Source organism: Punica granatum, chromosome 7 (genome assembly GCF_007655135.1).
Source record: "Punica granatum isolate Tunisia-2019 chromosome 7, ASM765513v2, whole genome shotgun sequence".
Lineage (NCBI taxonomy): Eukaryota > Viridiplantae > Streptophyta > Magnoliopsida > Myrtales > Lythraceae > Punica > Punica granatum.
In genome coordinates this window covers 16,038,161-16,059,873 of record NC_045133.1, presented here as the reverse complement: position 1 = coordinate 16,059,873, position 21,713 = coordinate 16,038,161, and the positions used below count along the sequence as shown (strand labels likewise).

The window sequence follows — 21,713 nt, the reverse complement described above, 5'->3', positions numbered from 1 at the left end:
AAAGACCAAATCATTAGTTTGTCTCGATGGGGACCGGATTACCTACTAGCTTTTTCAAATTCTGCAATATAAATAAAGAAAAATGAATTTTAAAAATCAAAATTAAAAATTAAAAAATTGTGAATGGGGAAGATGTTTATTTTATTAACAATGATAAGATGATGTGTTTGGAATGTTCATGGGCATGTGAAGAATAAACTCTAAAAAATGGAAAAATGTTTCCCATTAGAAACCTAAATAAAAAATGCATATATCTTAATTTCCATATCTAGTATTTTTTTACACGGAATTTCTTCTTATTTATCCATACAAAATGTAGGTGAAAAATTGCCTTTTTCTGATGATTGACCTGACCATAATGACAAGATCATTTATCATAACGGATTAACTAAATAACCTGCTACGTTGTTTTGGTCGCATTTAAAATACTAACAAATGGATTTAAAATGTGAACATTTTTAAAAAATAAAGCAGTCAAGAGAGTGCTTAAAGTATTTTTATAGGAAAATTATTTGGACTTTTTAATACAAAAGTTAGTGAAAATATTTTTTGAAAATAATTGATACTATTATAATAACCGGATCATTTATTCCAATGGGCTAATCGGATATCGTGCTACATTATTTGGGTAAGTTTTATAATATAACAAATGGGTTAAAAATGGAACTGAATCCCGATGGGTTAATAAAATTGCCTATAACCTTTTTAGATTGTATTTAGTAATAAAATCAAAGAAAAAAAATAAAACTTTAAAATTAAAAAAAGGAAGCTGCAAGTGGGGAAAGGATCCCACTCAACGAATTAAAAGAATAACTTGCCACCTTGTTTTGGTCAGGTTTAAAATACTAACAAGTGGGTTAAAATGTGAAATTAAAAAAAATAAATAAAGCAGTCACAAGAATAATCAAAGTATTTTCAATAGGAAAATTCTTTTGACTTTTTAAGATATAAGTTTGTGAAAATATTTTTTGAAAATAATTGATACGATTATATTGACCAGATCATTTATTCAGACGAACCAATTAGATATTATGCTATATTATTCGGGTTAGATTTATAACATAAGAAATACATTCAAAATGGAATTGGATTTCGATACGTCAACAAAATTTCGTGCAACCTTTTTAGATTAAATTTAATAATAATAATTATTTAAAAAAAAAAAAAAGGGATACGAGTGGGGAAAGGATCCCCAGTTCCCCGCTCGCCAGCAGTGTGGGCGGGCCCGCAGTGGAAATGTCGGGTGAGGGAATTCCCTTAAGCTGGCATTGACAAGACTTAATTGAGTTACCATCCATTAAAGCCTGTCAAAATCTCCCGTAAGACTTTGGTTAAATTCCGAGGCAACCTCACAAGAGCGTATTATGGATCGAGAAGGAGATCCTAAGGTGTTTCATGTTCGCATGGACGAGTTAGAGAACAAACGCTTAGGTGTTAGCGGATCGAGAGATTTGTGGGACGATATTCGAATATCAAATGGTTCTATGCTACGAGACAAAATTCAATCGAAACCAGCTCGTCTCTTTCAAAATTTACCTTATCTATTCGATGCAAAAGTGATATCACGCACATTGTATGAGATCCAACGTGTAAATCCAACGTGTAAGTGATCCTATATATATATATATATATATGCTCAATGAAAATTTAATTTTTATCGGTCAAATAATTCCATGCGCCCTTCTATATAGTTCTCGAACAGCATGAATAGAAATGGACAAACATACAACCCTCCTACCGAGAATTAAATTCTCCAAATAGTACGATCAATGACAAGCTCAGGATTCCAAAAAATTGTTGTAGTGCATTTACGGCATCGCTCCTCGAATTTTGTTATATTATATATGATTCGATTTTCATTTCTCTTGAAAATTGTAAATGTTCTTATGACCAGTAGTTAATATAATTCCGTTGCCCCTTATATGTAATTTTCTGTAAGTTTGCCTTGGAACACCGGGCTTTAGCCGTACACGTGTATAAATCACATGTGCTTCAAGCTAGCATTGCACGGACAAAAACTAGTACACGGCATTAGGAGTCTGGTGCCTAGTGGGCCCCTGAGAGGGGTCCAGTTGTAATGTGCTTTCATCACCCTAAAAGAAGACAAAAAGTTTTATGCAAGGTTTCTCTTTTTTTTTTTCCTTTTTTTAAACTTTAAATTAACCGAAAAATATTGATTGGAATCTTTTATCTCAAACCAATAGCCCGGCTGGCTGGTCAAATGCCGTCAATGAGAATAATAATTCACCATTCTTAATAATAGGTTCTGGAGATTTTTTGGTTCATCATGCTATTGCTCTAGATTACATACAATTACATTGATCTAAGTACAAAGGTGCTTTAGACGCACGTGGTTTCAAATTAATGCAAAATAAAAAAAAAATCGATTATAACTTTTATTGTGATGGTTCAGGACAAGGCAGTACTTATGATATTTCCTTTTGGGAATTCATGCACCCACTTCTAAATCGGTATTCATCTATAGGTTTAATATGATTTCGTTGTATGTGGAGTAAAATAAACAACAATCCATAGTTATCGATCCGTGCATCCGCTTCTAAATCGCTATTCATGAAAACTTTTCCTACTAAACAAAGAATCTTTCGCTGAGTCTAGATGACGTCGAGAAAGCTGATGTCACAGGCTCCCAGACCTCCGAGCTGCAGCATCCACTTATGAGCGGCTTTACTGACGTTATCATCGGTCCCTGCAGAGAAAACAAGGTCAGCGCACCAGACTGATAAATCCGTCACAGGAACCCACACCGGCCCCAGCGCCGCCCTCCGCCTCGCCATCACATTTACTTCCACATTGGTGATGTCTCTGCCACTAGACAGAGCAGCCACGAGGTATCGGCCATTCACGTCATTCATGACAGCCAGGACGGAACGGAAATGGGCAACTATCTCATATGTACTCCGGGTGGCCTGCGTGAAGCCGGGGACAACTGAGGAGGGACAGAGTGGGGCCGAGTCAATGCTCAGGCTGGCCGTCACGTGGGAGTACTTGACCCGGAATAGGCTGGCAGGGTTTCTTCCGAAGAGGGAGATGTTCCAGCTGGTGACGACGAGGGACGAGGAGATATCAAAAGACAAGGCGGAGGATACCCCAATATCAAATCGAGGAGGCATGGTAGCAGGTATCATAAGGAAAACGATGACGGCAAGGAAAGGGAAAAATACGGTGGCCCACACCAGGAACTTGCAAACGCAGATGGTTCCAGGCCGGGATTCCTGCTTGTTGTGGTCGGGATTAATAGGGCCTGACATGGTTTTTAATTCGTCATGGCTGATCGTCAGAACCCCATGCATGTGCTTATTTATAATACCCCGATCAAAAAGCCGAACGCGGAAGGCGCCACTGATCTTCTTTTCCCCATTCTGCAGGCCTCTTAGAAATTCCCCAATATTAGTCAACACCGGACGGGTGAAGCTGATGGTCAGATGGATGGATGCTGCCCCTGCTGCCCACATATAAATTTTTATCTGTCAGATGGATGCTGCTTCCCACATAAAAATTATTATCGGTCAGATGGATGCTGCCCCTGCTGCCCGCATAAAAATTATTATCGGTCAGATGGATGCACCGATGGACACTGCCCCTGCTGCCCACATATAAATTTTTATCTGTCAGATGGATGCTGCCCCTGCTGCCCACTTAAAAATTCTTATCGGTTAGATGGACCGACGACTACAAACGACATAGCCATAAGGTCCATTTTTATTTTCACGATATAAAGCTTGTTAAGGATCGGGGAATTCTTGAATATTTGCATATATATCCCAAATTAGGTATCTATGTATCAATATATATAATATCTTCCTTGATTTTCTTTCTAACATTCTTTCTCTGTTTTTTTTTTTTTGGCTCTCTTGTATAAACATCATCCTTGTACATTGATTCAGTAAAAGTGAATATAAAAAATTCCTTGCGTAAGTTTATTGTCTTTAGATGGTATCAGAGGGTTGACGATTCTGAGGCTGCAGAGAAGAATCAAAGGGCTACTGCCATGGAGGAAGAAAAACTGAAAGGGAATGATGCATTGGCTGAGAAGGAAGGGTGATCAACCCATCCTCGCCGTTCTATTTGAGCCCAGCTGACGATCATGGAGCGATCCTAGTGACGTGAACACTACATGAAAACTACTTGCGATCCTAGTGTGAAAACTACATGGAACTCTCGCCGGTATTTTGGACTTTTTTTGAGGTAAATTCAGTATTCAATGGCCAGACTTATCAGTCGGATGCTGCCCCACGTACATCTAAATGTGGTAATCTTACTTTGGGCTATTTTGATGTGATTCCACGAAGGAAGCAGAAACGACGGAGCCAAAAAAGGTTATTTTATCTTCACAATATAAAGTTACAAATGAGCTTAGGTATTTTGCCTTTTAAAATCAATTCTTTTCTATTTTTCCTTATGATTGGCTGCGTCCTTGAAACGAACAGTCTCAACATCGGAAAAAAAGCAAATGAAGGGAATTAATTTCGAGTTTTGGACTTTTTTTGAGGTAAATTCAGTCTTCAATGGCCAGACTTATCAGTCGGATGCTGCCCCAAGTACATCTAAATGTGGTAATCTTACTTTGGGCTATTTTGATGTGATTCCACGAAGGAAGCAGGAATGACGGAGCCAAAAAGGATTATTTTATCTTCACAATATAAAGTTACAAATGAGATTAGGTATTTTGCCTTTTAAAATCAATTCTTTTCTATTTTTCCTTATGATTGGCTGCGTCCTTGAAACGAACAGTCTCAACATCGGAAAAAAAGCAAATGAAGGGAATTAATTTCGAGTTTTCTAAATAGAGAAAATTCACGATTGGGAAATTGTTGTTCTTAATATAATGTGGGCTGATCAGAGTCGAATCGATCAATATATACATGCATGCATTGGATTGATGTCTTTGTGCTCTTTCATTTTTTAGGATATATATACACCAATGAATGGTAGCTATCTAGGAAGCAAAAACTCAACGAGCTACGACTAATCCAATTCAAGCCGAATCGACTCATAAAGGGGTAAAACTCTCACAATAAAAAATTTCTCCAATCACAAGACTCGAACATGAAATCTTATTTAAGGAAAACAAGCGATAAATTTCATATAATTTTGGGAAGGACATTGTCGTAGAAGCTCATTGAGTACTATAAAAATTCGTTTGGTTTAACTCTATTGCGACTCTACTCTACTCCATTTTTCTCAAATTCAATAATATGATCATTACTATTTTTTCTTTTTTCATATTTAATAATAAATTCTCAGATATATATTTTTCCAAATCATTATTACAATTAATCTTTTAATAATAAATGTCCCCAATATACTTTATTTTTTAATCAATTCAACACATAATCAATGTTTTTTATATTTTTCTTCTATTCTCGACTTGTGCGTGTCATCCTTGCGGAGGGGCCATGCTAATCTTCTCTGTATCGTTCCAATTTTATCGGATGTCTCCGAAAAGACTTCTATTCAATAATAAGTTTTCACACATATTTTTTTTTTTAACAATTATTACAATCTCATTTAGATATACGCATTAATATGAGATTTAGATATACGCATTAATATTTGGAACGAAGTGCCACTCATTACTTGGATTTGACATTTGCTTTTACCTAACTTCACGTTTTCCCACTTCACATTATACCCATTAGAGCTTGCATATTTGCCGAACAGCCCGCTTGCATATTGGTGAAGTTGCCGCAGCTAGTAGCCTAGTACACTCCAAATGTTCTCAAATAGTTTCTTATTTCCCCTAGCTTCTGTGTATTCCTCATCATCAGTCCAGAGCTCATCGTCCTCTATCCCTTCGGCATCGGTATCTTGAAGAGGTAGATAATTAGAGTCATTGTCAAATTCAATATCTTTATGTTCATAGTGTAAGATTTCGTTTAGTACGTATGAATAGAATGATATGGAACGCTCATTTCTTCATTTTACTTCATTTTATTATTAGTCTCTCTTATTTAAATTGGAAAGAATATTCCCGTATTATCATCTTTTTCCTTTATTTTTGATGGAATGAGCATTCATTCAAAAAAGAAAGTAACTGGTCATTCCCTCATTTCATACTATATATTGTGAACTATTATATATGTTCTTTTTATTTATATATCTAAGAATGTAAATAACATGATATCTTGGTAAATAAGTTTAATATGATAATTATATTCCTTCAATTTATAATGATCATTAAAGAAAATTATATTTTTTCACTCAATACCATTATATTTCCTATATAGAATTCATTCATTTTCATTCAATTTTATCCCCGCATACCAAACGGGAGAGAAGAGGGAGGGAGAGAGAGAGTTGCAGAAGAGAGAGAGAATGGATTGAGGAGACAGGAGAGGCAAACATATGAAAATGAAAAAAAAAATAGGGTTTATTTTTAATTTTTCAAAAGATAATTATACATATGTCGCTTTTTCATTGGATCGGTGGGTCTTGCATCACTCCATTATCTGCCATGTATGCAATTAGATGGAATTCGTGACAGTCAATGGACAACGTGTCAGATTTGAGACAAAACATAAAAGTTTGAATTTTTTATGTCAAAAGTGAAAATTTGAGTCAAAATTGAGACAAAACTGAAAACTTATATTTTTGTGTAATTTACCCAAAGTAAAAAAAAATGGCGCCCATACTTTAGCGGGAAAAATTCATCTTCGCCGGGCAAATTATTGGCCATCTGTATAATTACACTATTGTCGCGGGGATTTAATCGATTGAAGCACATGTGCATGTATCTTCGGCAGATTCAGAAGTGCTTCGGTACTAACTTAACATTGCCGAGGAAATTACACTTCCATCAATAAATTTGGCCGGCAAAAGACATCGGCTGTTATGATATATTCCTCCATAGATGAATAATATATGCATCTTCCTTTGCCGCACCGATAATGGGTGGCCAGAACAACAATAACTTTCGATTGTGCTATACCCTAATGTCGTTGAATATGACTCGTACTAGAGTCATTAGCTGCCCTGAGCCATTTAGAGTCTGCCGGCGAGGTGGCCAATTGTCATAGCATGTCTTGTTGACAACATGAAACCGCAAGCACCAGATTCTTTCGACGATCACGTTTGTAAATTTCAATGGTCATCAGCGGTATAATTTGCCAAGAGTTTGCTGGAGGCTGGCCATAAAGATATTTCTTTTCTTTTTTTGCCCCTATTAGTTTTTTTTTTTACTTTTTTTGCAAGAATGATTTCCTTGTTTTATTCCCATAAAATAAGAGATATTTTCTAGCCTTATTTCATTTCAAAATTACATTTTTTTTCCTTTCTAAAAATGGTTTGTCTTCACAAAATAGCTCTCACGATATCTTTGGTTTCTCACACGATAATTTCTTTTGCTTTTTTTTTTACAACAATGATTTCCTTATTTTCTTCGCTTAGATTAAAAATATTTTCCAACCTTATTTCATTTCAAAATTAGATTTTCTTTCTAAAACTGATTTGTCTTATTCGCTTAGGCCTATGTTTATAATGCACATGAGCTAAAACTAGATGACAAGTCGATTAATTGTATATCTCTAATACTAATGAATTATTCTGAAATATTTCACATTTTGAAGTTTCAGTATTCACGATAATTTGCGCGGTGTTTCTAAGCATGTTAATCGTGATTTTATTAATTTTGTTGTTCCTCGTTGTCAATACAAAACACTAACTAGCAATCCCCGTAATGCTGCAGGCCGATAAAACTATTTGGTCTTTCTTTTTAATTATCATAATAGTTTGTATAACTATTAAAAATTAATTATTATGAATTATAATTCTTAAAAAAACACACACACACACAATGTTTAAATCTGTTTCACGACTTTCATTATTAAAATTGACCTTCCATTTACGTAGTATACAAAATACTAAAGCTTATTCCCCATTTACGCTTTTTTATTTTTTTTTTGTTAAGTTTAATATTCATGAAATATTAGGCATGAGCCCGCGCTTCACCACGAGTTTAGAAAGATTCTCAAATAATTTGTTAGATATACTAATATGAAGAACTATTATATTTAAATAAACATTTATATCCGTTTATTTATCAATGGCAATAAGATCTTAAGATGATATGTTTGGAGTGTTCATCGGCCCATGAAAGATAAACTCCCAAGAGTGGAAAAAGGTTTCCCATTGGCAACCTAAATTAAAAAACATAAACTGAAACTTGTATATCTAGTATTTTCGATATGAAATTTCTACTAATTAATCTTACACAAAAGTTGTATGGAAACATATTTCTTTTTTTTTTTAAATAGTTGATTCGATCGTAATGACCGGATCGTTTATCCCGTCGAGTGGACATGATAACCTACTACCTAGTTCGGGTTAGATTACTAACAAAGCAGTTAAAAAAGTCAAAATTTAGAAATAAAAATTTTTAAAAATAAAGCAGTCGCGAGTAGTGTTATCAGAACTGGACCAGACCAAACCGGGACCTCCACCGGTCCGATTCTGTTTAAAGACCGAAATGCACATTTGAACCCATGAACCCATAAACCGGCCGGTTTCTCAAGCGAACGCCCTAAAATCGGCGGATTCAATCAGTTCTCTCATGGGCTCTCCTATTGTGTTAAATTAGAATAATTGAAGGCATGTAAGCGAAGTTGAACACAAGGCCTCCTACTCCCTCCATGTAAAGTTGCACATGATTGAGACCATTAAGCTATCACTTTCTTTTCCGTTGAAGTTACCATTTACATGATTTTATAACCATTTCATTAGATTTTGCAACACAAATGAGTGGACAAAGATACTTTCTCTTTCTATTTTTTTATTTATTTCTTCCTAAATATTATATACTTATCAATTATCATTACTAATCATAATTTTATTAGTAACATATGTATTACATAATTTTTAATTAAACGTGCGGTCCCCATCGAACCCTGATTGAACCCATCGAATCCGTGAACCCATACCTTGACCGGTTCAACATCCGGTCCGGTTCTAATAACACTGGTCGCAAGAGTACTCAATGTACTTTTTATATGAAATTTCTCCTAACTTTTCTAGACAAAAGTTGGGTGGAAAATATTTTTTTTTGAAAATAATTTATTCGACCATAATGACCGAATCGTTTGTTTCGACAGGTCAATAAGATAATCCGCTACATTATTCGGGTCGGATTTAAAATACTAAGAAATGGGTTTTAAAAGGACAAAATCGTTAATTTGTCTCGATGTGGACTGGATTACCTACTAGCCTTTTCAAGTTCTAAAGAAAAATAAATTTAAAATTAAAAATTAAAAATTAAAAAACTATGAATGGGAAGATGTTTATTTATTAACAATGATAAGATGATGTGTTTGGAATATTCATGGGCCTATGAAGAATATACTTTAAAAAGTGAAAAAATATTTCCTATTGGAACCTAAATAAAAAATGCATATATCCTAATTTATATATCTAGTATTTTTTACATGAAATTTCTTCTGATTTATCCAAAAAAATTGAGTGAAAAAAGCCTTTTTTTTAAATAATTGATCTAACCATAATGACAAAATCATTTATCATAATGGATTAGCCAAACAACCTGCTACCTTGTTTTGATCGCATGTAAAATGCTAACAAATGGGTTAAATATGTGAAAATTTTAAAAAATGAAGCAGTCGAGAGATTACTCAAAGTATTTTTGATAGGAAAATTATTTGGGCTTTTTAATACAAAAGTTGGTGAAAATATTTTTTGAAAATAATTGATACGATTCTAATAACCGTATCATTTATTCCTATGGGCCGATCGGATATTGCGCTACACTATTTGGGTAAGATTTATAATATAAGGAATGGGTTAAAAATGAAACTGAATTTCGATGGGTCAACAAAATTACCTATAACCTTTTTAGATTGAATTTAATAATAAAAACAAAGGAAAAATAAAACTTTAAAATTTAAAAAAAGGAAGCTGCGAGTGGGGAAAGTATCCCCACTAAATGGATTAATCGAATAACTTGCCACATTGTTTTGATCGGATTTGAAATACTAACAAATGGGTTAAAATGTGAAATTTCTTAAAAAATAAAACAGTCGCAACAGTATTCAAATTATTTCGATAGGAAAATTCTTTTAACTTTTTAAGACAAAAGTTTGTGAAAAGTTTTTGGAAATGTCAGGTGAAAGAATTATCTTTAGCTGGCATTGACAAGGCCTAATTGATCACCATGCATTCAAGTGGGGCTGGCATTGACAAGGCTTAATTGAGTCACCAACCATTCAAGTCGGGATGTCAAAATGTCCCCCAAGACTTCGGTTAAATTCCGAGGCAACCTCACACAAGCTTATTATGGATCGAGAAGGAGATCTTAAGGTGTTTCATGTTCGTATGGATGAGTCAGAGAGCAAACGCTTAGGTGTTAGTGGATCAAGAGGGTTGTGGGCGATACTCGAATATCAAATGATTTTATGCTACGAGACATAATCCAATCGAAACCATCTTGTGTCTTTTAGAATTTACCTTATCTATTCGATACAAAGGTGATACCATGTACATTGCATGAGATCCTACGTGTAAGTGATCCTATATATATATGTATGGTCAATGAAAATTAATTTTATCGGTCAAACAATCCATGCGCCCTTCTATGTAGTTCTCGAACAGCATGAGTAGAAATGGACAAATATACGACCCTCCTATCGAGAATTAAATTCTCAAATAGTACGATCAATGGCAAGTTTAGGGTTTCAAAAAATTGTTGAAGTGCATTTCTTGCATCGCTCCTCGACTTTATATTTATATATATATATATAATTCAATTTTCATCTCTCTTGAAAATTGTAAATGTTCTTATGACCAGTAGTTAATATAACTCCGTTTCCCCTTATATGTAATTTTCAGTAAGTTTGCCTTGGCTATAGCCGTACACATGTATAAATCACGTGTCTGTAAGGAAAACCTAACATTGCACCCTTGAGAGGGGTCCAGGGGATTGTAACGTGCTTTCACCAACCTATAAGAAGTCAAAATGTTTGATGCAAGATTTTTTTTTTCTAACTTTAAATTAGCCGAAAAATCTTGATTGGAATCTTTTATCTCCAACAAACAGCCCGGCTGGCTGGTCAAATGCTGTCAATGAGAATTGTAATTCACTATTCTTAAGAATAGGTTCTCGAGATTTTTTGGTTCATCATGCGATTGCTCTAGATTTACATACTATTACATTGATCTTAGTAAAAAGGTGTTTTAGACGCACGTGATTCCAAATTAATGCCAGATTAAAAAATAAATCGGTTATAGTTTTTCTCGTGATGGTCAAGGAGAAGTCGGTACTTGTGATATTTCCGCTTGGGAATTCATGCACCCACTTCTAAATCGCTATTCATCTATAAGTTTAATATAATTTCGTTGTCTCTAGAATAAAATAAACAACAATCCATAGTTCCCGATTCAACATTCGTGCGTCCATTTCTAAATCGCTATTCGTCTATAAGTTTTAAGTGTTTTTACGCACACCCAAAAATAAAAATAAAAAGTGTAAGAGTCCACGGCCATTTCGTTATTCGGGACGATATACATGCTCATATTTTATTTTTTACACACACATACACATATTAGGAAGGCTCTCTCTTATTCATTTATATGATTCTTCTTTTGCAGCTGGAATTTTTTTTTTGGGCACTTCTTTTGTCATAGACAAAAATTTCTAGGTGCAGTGACAGATATTTAGTCGGCAGATTATTATGTACGAAACATTATTCTCTTTGTACAAAACGTTATTCTCGAAGTATGAAAAAATTTTGTACGACTGAATATCTAGTCACTGAACTAAAGAATCTCTCATTGGGGCTAGATGACGTCGAGAAAGCTGATGTCGCAGTATTCCAGCCCTCCGAGCTGCACCATCCACTTATGGGCGGCTTCACTGAAGTTATCGTCGGTCCCTGCAGAGAAAACAAGGTCAGTGCACCAGACTGATAAATCCGTCACCGGAACCCACACTGGCCCTAGCGCCACCCTCCGCCTCGCCCTCAGGTTTACTTCCACATTGGTGATGTCTCTGCCACTAGACAGAGCAGCCACAAGGTATCGGCCATTCACGTCATTGATGACCGCCAGCACGGAATGGAAACGTGCAACTATCTCATATGTACTCCGGGTGGCCTGCGTGAAGCCAGGGACGCCTGAGGAGGGACAGAGTGGGGCCGAGTCAATGCTCAGGCTGGCCGTCACGTGGGAGTACTTGACCTGGAATAGGCTGGCAGGGTTTCTTCCGAAGAGGGAGATGTTCCAGCTGGTGACGACGAGGGAGGAGGAGGAGGAGATATCAAAAGACATGGCCGAGGATACCCCAATATCGAATTGAGGCGGCATGGTTGCAGGTATCACAAGGAAAACAATGACGGCAAGGGATGGGAAAGAAACGATGACCCACACCAGGAACTTGCAAAAGCAGATGGTTCCAGGTCGGGATTTCTGCTCGTTGTGGTCGGGATTTGTAGGGCTTGACATGGTTTTAATTCGTGATGGATGGTCGTCGAGAACCCCTTCATGTGCTTTACTTATATGTAATACGCGGATCAAAAATCGGACCGCTGAAAAGCCCACTAACTCCCTTAGTGGTAAGTTTTGACAAATCTGACATGGTTTTAATTCGTCGAAACTCCCTTAACGCTAAGTTTTGAAAAAGACTTCATGTCATTCTCATTTGGGCCCGATTTGGATCCCTCCGTCGTTTCCTTTTCCTCCCGCACCTTTTCCTCGAAATGAGAAAGATGGTACATTCCAATTGAATTATTTAAGTGCTTATTGCTAGCCAAAAATCCTACTTCTACAATTAGTAGGTCACCGGGTTATTCAAATAAGTTGTGTTTTCCGTGGTTTTCCCATATTACAACTTTTGAACCAATTCGGTCGATCCGGAATGGATCGGTTAAACATTCTATTAGGGAGCCCCGTCTTGACTCGTCTGTGTGGTATTCATTCTCGTTCGGCTCTTGGAATCACTGTCCCCATTCTGCAGGCCTCTTAGAAATTCCCCTGACATTAGTCAACATGGTATGGATCACATCGACTGATAGGTCTGGTGATTGAAGACTGAATTTTCCTCAGAAATTTCCCAAAGTAACAGCAGGAAATTGCCCAATATATCACAACCTTTTTATGTTATTTAGTTTTATTCCAACGTCGATTTTTTTTTAGATACCCTAAATTCCTAACGTTAATAGTTTTGTGTCAAATCTATCACACCGTAAATATTCCGTCCATTTTTAACGGAAATACTGACGTGGCGCATTAATTGTTTGACGGCGTTGACGTGGAGAGTGTGTTAGTCCCAATACAAGGGAAAAATAACACTATGTATCCCAACCTTTTATTATTTCTCAATTTTATCCTAGCCTTTTTATTTTTTCTCAAATTTATCCCAATATGTTGTGATAATATTGAGAAAATAATAAAAGATTGGAATAAAACTGAGAAAATATCGAAAAGTTGGGATGAAATTGAGAAATCATCAAAATGTTAGGATAAAACTAAGAAACAACAAAATGATTGGGATATATTGTGTAATTTTTTCTTATAGCGGGACATGCACACTCTCCACATCAGTTCCGTCAAGCAATTAACAGACAACGTTAGCATTTCCGTCAAAAAATGAATGGAACTTTTACAGTTGGATAAATTTGGAACCAAACTATTAACGTTATAATATCTCCGAAAAAAAATCAACGTTGAAATAAAATTAAGATAACATGTAAATGTTATAATATATTGCGTAATTTTCCCGCTGTTATTATGGGCAATTGTCGAGGAAAATTCAATCTTCAATGGCCAGACTTATCAGTAGGAATCTCGGATGCTGCCCCCACATATATCTACGTCGTAATCTTACTTTTGTCTATTTTATGTCTCCCCACGAAAACGAACCGGGGACCACTCCAAACGACGGAGCCAAAAGGTCCATCTTCCGACAAAGTTCCACGTCGCAAATGAAATAAGTATTTTGCCTTTTAAAATCAATTCTCTTCTATTTTTCCTTATGATTTGGCTCCGTCCTTGAAACGAACAGTCTCTACATTGGAAAAAACCAAATGAAGGGAATTAATTTCGATTGGAAAATTCTTATTCTTAATTTAGTGTGGGCTGATCAGAGTCGAATCAACGGATATAGGCATGCATGCATTGGATTGACGCCTTTGTGCTCTTTCATTCTTTAGGATATATATATATATATATATACGAGAATGAATAGTTGCACTGCAAATGCATTGACTGAGGATCTAAAAACCAAATTTTCCAATCGACTGCTCTTTCTAATTAAAAATAGAATGTAAACTAACCCATGAATTGTATCCTGCAGAGGAGTTCAATCCTTTTAATCCGCAAGGCAAAGAAGAAACGGATCACGCAATACGTCATAAGGTCGAATCTTACAACAGTTGATTTGCGACTACCAACTACTTTCAGCATCAAAAGAAACCTTTGACAAATGATCCCTTGCCTTTTTTTTTTTTATTCCTTTCTAGATAAATAAGGAAACTTTGTTGTTGGTAATATGTCGCGTTTACTCATGTAGGTCAATCAAGCAACTGTCATCACGAAAAGATAAACACAAAGTTCAGCATCTCTTGAATATACATTGATTTCATATTATAGTTTCGCTCCTTCATCTTTCCCTTGGTCTGTTATAATTGTCTTATTACAATTATTGCTGATGAACAATTGATGCGCTCAATGTAAGAGCTACTACCTCTTTTAGGGTGACAATTTCTCTTTGAATCTTGATGATTCAATTTTGGTCTATAAGTCTGTCAACATGATTTGAAAGGATCATTATATGCACTCAAATCATGGTGCATTTGTTGTGAAATGAGTTTTATAAAGTTTTTTTTTTGGGGGGATGAGTAAATACGTGCTGTTTTAGTAAATTTTATTGCTTGTTTCCCAGTTCCACCCATAGCATACTCTTTGTTTGTGTAATATAGATATATGCTATATCATTAACTAAAATGCACGTACACGTGCGGTTACACTAGTAGTATTAAAATATATATATATTTATATGTGAATAACTATACATTTTTACTTTATTGTTTAAAATAAGCATATATATTATATATAATACGGTTGACAAAAAGAAAAAAAGATCACATTTTTACTTCATTGTTTCATAGATATAATGTATTATATATATTTACTTTTGAAAAAGCAAATCAAACCTTTTTTTATGGATGTAGATATGATATGTTATCTATATTATATTATGTATTATGAATTATAGATTGCGAAGGTACTACACATAAATTGTGATTGATTCGACTTTGAAAAATATTATTACCATTAAAGTTCTTCAACTTTTCTTGTGCGTGAATTTATTTCAATGCGTTTACAATTAGATTATCGAATATATGTTCTTCGAGTTTTTACTTTTTCTCGCACATAAACTCTTGTAGAATTTTTTAGTTCAATTCTATATATGTGATATTAACATTAGACACAATGTAACACCATATGAATCTTGACAATGTCGAAGTCATACTGCCATGGATAGTATTTATCTTTTTCAATTTTTTTATGCATAATCTTGACAATGTTTGATTTTTCCATACCTGTATTGATTTCTCTTCTTTTATGTAATTTTTCTTATCTTATTCATAAAATCTACCACTAGCCTTATATATGTAATAATATATTGTTATTGATTATAGATTATTATTTGCAACATTTAATAACACATACTTCGTATAATAAAATTAACAGGGGAAAAAAATCACGCCCTATCCCATGCATTGGACTCCACGACTGGTGAATACATATTAAGCTTTTCAGTAATTAACCTATTTCAATCAGTATAAATTACAATGATGCTTACAGATATGTACTTTCTATAAATTTAGAGATATCGTTAGGAAACTAAAATGAAAATCATTGTCGAAATCCAAATAATCTTCCATATAAAAATTTGCTATTAAATTTATTAATATTTTAAGTTATAATTACAATAAACACGTTATCAATATAAAAGTTATATATATTAAACTAATGTAAAATTTATAAGAGCAAATCTCTTTAAAGTAATTTAGAGTATCTAGTTCTATTACAAAAACTTACATTTATTTAGTGAATAAAAAATTTTTAGTTACGAATTATTTCATGGATAATAATATTATAATAGCTCAACTTTCCTTTGAAAATAAGTTATTTTTTATGTTAATATATTGAATGCATAATAAATATCCCACTCCTACTCTACATTATCTATTATAGATTTGTTGGTCTGTATTTAGTGAATCTCAAATGCTTAAGAGTTGTATCTATCGAAGAAGGAAAGAGAGGGGTGAGACACAGCATTCCCAACCATCATCCTGTGGAATGGAATCTAACATACTGAAATACACCACCACACTCATGGCTTCAAGATACCAGGTGGTGCAAATTGAAATAATACCTTTTTCCTTTTTCTTTTATACTTTTCCTATTTTCCTTCTCTCCTTTTTTTTTTTTTTGGATAAGTCTATTCTCAATATTTAATTTACTTTGACAACAAAAATTGGCCTCCTCCATCAATGGGATTAACTCTTCTCATTGTTGATCATTTAAGCCTTCACCCATTTCGCTCCTCTTCTTCTTCATCTTCTTCTTCATCTTCAAATTGTCCACTCCATTATCTTTGGCCGTGGCTCCCTCCTTTCTACGGCCCTCCTTGGCAGCCTTCTTCTTCCTCTTCTTCAAGGGCTTTGCTGCCTCCACATCCCCAGTTTGTACATCTTCTACTGTGTCCTCTGCTTCATGAGTAGGATCAGGTTTCAAGCTGGCTGCTTCTGCCAAGGAAGATGCAGCAACAAGTATTAGTGCGTTAGTGGGAAGCAGGATAAACAAACTACATTGCTTCAAATAACAGATATACGATCATCAGAGAAAGACGATCTTAAGAAGGCCAGCCACGTGGCGAAACGCGAAACTTAAAGGTCAATCAGACCCAGGTCCGCAAGTTCAGTAAAGTGCAGACCAGTTACATACCCAACATCATGATAAAGTCATAAATCAATCCCGTCTAGTTAATAGTGACCAGACTCGCATGATTGTAATGGTGGTTGTAGTTCCTCCTCCAGAGGAGTGAAATAGTGTTCACCAAAGCCATTGAGTGCAAATGAAGAGAGAGAGAGAGAGAGAGAGAGAATACTTAAGCATAAGAAATTGATAAAGTCACATCTTATTTTCTAAGTGGGACACAGGTATAGCAGCAGTGACTGTAACAAAGAAACTAACCTTCATCAGTAAAATTGGAGTCAAAGACAACAGCATTAAGATGCTGCTTAAGGAAAACCTGCAACCACAGATGGATAAACCTTATTCAAGTATTTCATCACAGCTTTCATCCAGTATTAGATGCAAACAGTTACCAACAAGAATCAAATCAAAAACATTAAGTTATCAAAGACGGAATGTCAGCGACAAAATCCAAGAACTGCTCTGTGTCAAGTACCCAAAATGAACAAGCCTGTCCAATAATCGGCTCATATGAATTGCAGCCATTTATAGCAACAGCAATAAAGTGATTTTGCGGCTTTTGGCATTTCAGATAGTTGACACAGCAATACTCGATTTGTGCCACTGCTGGCTGAAAGTCTGACTGACTGCTCCCGGATTGTGCTAGATGCACATGAATAAAAGATTCTAAAAACAAAAGAGCTAATAAGCAACAACGTACCGCAGAAAGGGGCTGCCTTGACTTTATGTCCCACAACCGTAAATAGCTATCGAGCCCTGGCCAAATGTACCGATACTTCAGTGAATCACCACAGAATAAAGCTTCTTATAGTGAGAGGACAAAGTAACCATTGAATGGACCCAGATAAATGTACCACGACAGCAAACGCCTGCTCATTATTCTAGACACATGGCTAACATTTTTCTCCTCTTTCAAAAGTAATTCTACGAAAATCATGTATAAAGTGCCGGATCCCTTACACAGCCTATCAACAGTACAGACAAAAATAAATTGCATAGTACCAACATGTATGTTCAGTGTAATATCTAATGTACGTGATGCTATGATCATTGATCAATGGAAGCACCACACACTACAGTAGGCAGGATGGATCATCATGCACTCACCACATGACGCTATCACAGGTAACATGGGATGCCTAGCTATTGACCGAATGCTACCAGAACACTTTCCCAAAAAGCTTCCCAACATTTTTCCTGCAATATAATCCACCCACCGGTTCAATTACTCCAATCAAACTGAAAACCATTGTTCAACCAAATACCTGAAATAAAGAGGAGAGAAAACAGCCTCAAGTATCACCACCAATATAACAAAAGTTTCTAAGATTGCAGAGACCTGTCCGCATGTCAAAAGAGGCAAGATCCCCAGTACCATTTCCCAAATATACTGTATAACCATCCAAATCTTCACACACAGCTTTAATAGCAGTTTCCCGGAAATCAAACGATATGACAGGTCTTCGCTGAGCAGAAATATCATAAAGGCGAACCTGAAACAGAAACAAGGCTTCCACTTTACAGAATGAATGGGTGGAGAAAATGTTGTGATGCAATATGTACTAGTGCATGAACATCATAAAGAAACTTTCCATCTACAAAAGACAAGGCACAGCACCTTATACTTCTTTAAAGCTGAGAGATATGACTCTGTTCCAGCCAGCAATTCATTCTTTACAAAAGATAATTTCACAGAGGAAATGACAAAGGCATGTGAGAGATAAAGCCCTCTTTGATTTCCAAATTTACTCTCAGTGACAGGTCTTAAAGATGAATGAAACAGCGGCAAAATGCCAGCTCTAGCCAACTAGCCCATTGATTGAGATAGAAAATTAGTAGATGGTTAAGGCTTACCTGATGGCTGTTGGTGCCAGCAACAATTTTGCGATGATCATCTTTGCACAGGAATGTTGCAGAGGTAAACCATGTTGGGGTAAAAATACCAAGGTTGTTTTTAGGAGGCTTCATGGCCGGAAAAGAGATAAATTCAGATATCAACCTGCTGCATAAAAAAACTGATACAATGTTTTATGGCTGAAGAAAAAAGCTCACAGGTTTAGCATTCCAGATCTTGGTACCCTTGCGAATATCCCAAACATTAACTTCAACTCCTTTCCTGTTTCATAACAAAAATCGCTATTGAAAAATAATGTGAAAAGAAAAAAAAAGTCAAGAGCTTTAAACTCCAATCAGCATCAGGCCAAAAAAAAAAAATCATCCATTCAGCGTCAGCTATTACATCATACTCAAGATCATGTCAAAGGACTCACCCTCCAAATACGGCATAACTTTCACTAGCATCAACTTTAGAACAGAGTACATTTCCAGCACCACAGACCTTCCATAAAGTGGCAGTGTCAGTAGAGGCAGAATCATCAGGTGAACTGGAAAAGGCACAGTGTCTTATACGAGCATTCCCTTTGGTAGTACACGTTAAGACAATGCATGACCTAACCAAAGACAAAACCAACAGTTACGAATTACCTTTTACTAAAAGGAATGGGTTTATACTGCTCAAAGGCATGTAAAAATTGAGGAGTCAAGTAACAAGCAGCGACAGAAAGGAGGGCTGTCAAGATAGATAGAATACAAGATGCCCATTATAAAACATATCACTATTGTCGCACATTCTCTGTATTTACTTGCAAAGATACCATTCCAAGCATAACAGTATCTGGGAGTGGGAATATTTTCCAAAAGAAAACTGATCCAATAAGAAAGCGGTGCTTACTATTAACATGCCCAGAATGTTAAAGTTGGAAGCTGAAAGGGAAAATCAAGAGAAGAGGAATACACTACCCCGATGTTCTATCTGATCCCTCACTTTTGAAGAGATGCAACCCGACAATGGGATCATCTTCAGGTTTAACGCCATCATGAGCAACATCAGAAATTGCCGCACGGACATCGCCCTTAAGAGGATTGAGAATCTCAACCTATAGATCAGTATGGGTAAGGAAAAGAGATGTTCAACTGGCTGACCAGATAACCACAATATTATAATGAATCAAAATACCATCGAACGAAATAACTTACCGTACCACATTTCCTGGCAACTGCCAACAACTGCAACACAAAATCATACAAGAAAAAGAATGTAAGAATTTACTAAAAGTAAATACAAATGCCTATCTCGATTTTCACACAGTAAGCTTACAAGGAACAAAGCAGTGACTTATTATTGCTTGTTTATACTATACTATGCTATACCATTGTCATGGAGGTACTCACCGGATTAGACTTCCGGTCATCAATAGAAGCAGCAAGGACACATCTTGAAGGCTCTGGCTCGCCCCACCGTTCAACCACTTTAGGATCGCTTCCATGACTCCCTCCTCTAGCTTCGACGACTGTCATCAATCAAAAAAGCCATGGAATACTAAATCAAAGGACACAAACCACCGGAAAGAAGCCAAGTAGAAGTAGGATTGGCAACTTGGGGGAGAGAACCGAGAGATGAGAATAAGAGAGCTTGCCTTTAATTAGACCAAGTTCGTCGAAGGTCAGGGCTCTGAGCGGAGGGCACCCGGGGCTCTCCACCTTCATCGTGCGCGGCATCTTCACCACAGGCCAACCGGGACAAGGTCAGCGTAAGAGCGACGTAAGCTTTTAGCACAGTAAGAATAACACAGCTAGGAGCAGTTTCTACTGATAATCAGTTCCCATTGAATTTAAATTCAATAATTAGCAGCTAGAAGCAACAGAGGGAGCAAGAAACCAACAGGAGAACTCCCCATTAGCTCAACGAAAACGACCAGTGAACACTTAATTGCTTGAAACCCAGTAGATGGGTTCGCTCATTTTCTTGCTTGGCGGGAATTATCACGAAATCACAGAGGGAAGGAGGAGGAGTCCTACCTGAAATGGGCAGGAGGCAGCGACCGCTAGGAGGCGGGGAGGGGGCAGGAGCCGGTCTTGGCCAGGAGGCGGCGAAGAACAGAACCGGCGACGGGGAGAGATGGCAACTGGTAGGAGTCGGCGACGGGGAGGACCTGGTGAGGTCGAATGGGCAGGAGTCGGTGGGGCGGCGGCAGATGATGTGATACGTTAGGAGGACGATACAAGGATCTAGGGCACGGGGCCATTTTCTTTTTTCCTTTTTCTTCCTTTTTTGTTTAAAAAAAAATTAGTTCCGAAGCCCGCAGCTTTTTTTCCTTAAAAAAAATAATAATAATACAAAAACCTCACCTTATAATTTAGGATCGAAACAAATTATATCATGCATTTTTATTATGAACAATTAGCTTCCCTATAGTGTATTCCGATAGAAACATGGGGTTACGGCATTAGTTTTTTTTCATTTTTGGTCCTCAATCTTTACCATTTTAATTATTTTGGTTCTAAATTTTTTTTTATCATTCCTACCCTCAATTTTTCATTTTATTTCATTTTAGTCCTACAAAGAAAATCGAAAGGGAATGAGGGGTCGGCCTCCACCGAGGTTGCCGGCGTCCTCCGTGGGTACCGGCGACCTTGTTGGAGGGGTCGCAATCGTCGATTGGCGGCCCCGACCCCTCTTTCTCTTTCGATTTTTTTGTAGGACTAAAATAATAATAAAAATAGAAAGTTGAGGGTAAGAATGATAAAAAAAATTTAGAACCAAAATGATTAAAAGGCTAAAGATTGAGGACTGAAAATGAAAAAAATATAAAGTCGTAACCTCATATGTCTAACGGAATATACCACAGAGGGTTAATTATCCCTCACAAAAACACATAGCACAATTTGTCTCGACCCCAAACCACAATGGA

General features: G+C 36.2%; 1 protein-coding gene and 1 non-coding gene across 4 annotated transcripts; both read right to left on the bottom strand.

Annotated features, from left to right (window-relative positions):
• Positions 1 to 5,366: 5,366 nt before the first annotated feature.
• Positions 5,367 to 5,469, bottom strand: LOC116215753. Its single transcript, XR_004158553.1, has one exon. It is a non-coding gene; the product is annotated as a U6 spliceosomal RNA (small nuclear RNA).
• A 10,764-nt stretch (positions 5,470 to 16,233) lies between these two features.
• On the bottom strand, positions 16,234 to 21,055 carry LOC116215322 (WD repeat-containing protein 74). Of its 3 annotated transcripts, none has more exons than XM_031550982.1 (13): positions 20,821 to 21,055; positions 20,439 to 20,520; positions 20,194 to 20,312; positions 19,999 to 20,028; positions 19,762 to 19,898; positions 19,233 to 19,412; positions 19,015 to 19,078; positions 18,817 to 18,924; positions 18,302 to 18,455; positions 18,070 to 18,159; positions 17,663 to 17,718; positions 17,221 to 17,278; positions 16,234 to 16,766 (listed from the first exon to the last, which is right to left on the bottom strand). In XM_031550982.1, exons 2-13 carry the CDS (start codon positions 20,518 to 20,520, stop codon positions 16,534 to 16,536), a joined length of 1,311 nt encoding a protein of 436 aa, XP_031406842.1. In that variant the 5' UTR covers positions 20,821 to 21,055; the 3' UTR covers positions 16,234 to 16,533. The 3 variants fall into 3 exon arrangements, with proteins under 3 accessions (XP_031406842.1, XP_031406840.1, XP_031406843.1); XM_031550980.1 differs by having other exon boundaries at positions 16,234 to 16,772; positions 20,821 to 21,054; XM_031550983.1 differs by lacking the exon at positions 16,234 to 16,766 and having other exon boundaries at positions 17,216 to 17,278.
• Positions 21,056 to 21,713: the final 658 nt, after the last annotated feature.

What these genes read in the sequence shown, in the direction of transcription:
- LOC116215322 (XM_031550980.1), bottom strand. Translation starts at nt 20,520, where the DNA reads ATGCCGCGCACGATGAAGGTGGAGAGCCCCGGGTGCCCTCCGCTCAGA. An exon ending in CGAACTTGGTCTAATTAAAG is followed by an intron (nt 20,313 to 20,438) that starts GCAAGCTCTCTT and finishes GATTGATGACAG; the next exon opens with TCGTCGAAGCTAGAGGAGGG. An exon ending in CTGGCACCAACAGCCATCAG is followed by an intron (nt 18,456 to 18,816) that starts GTAAGCCTTAAC and finishes TTTCTGTTTCAG; the next exon opens with GTTCGCCTTTATGATATTTC.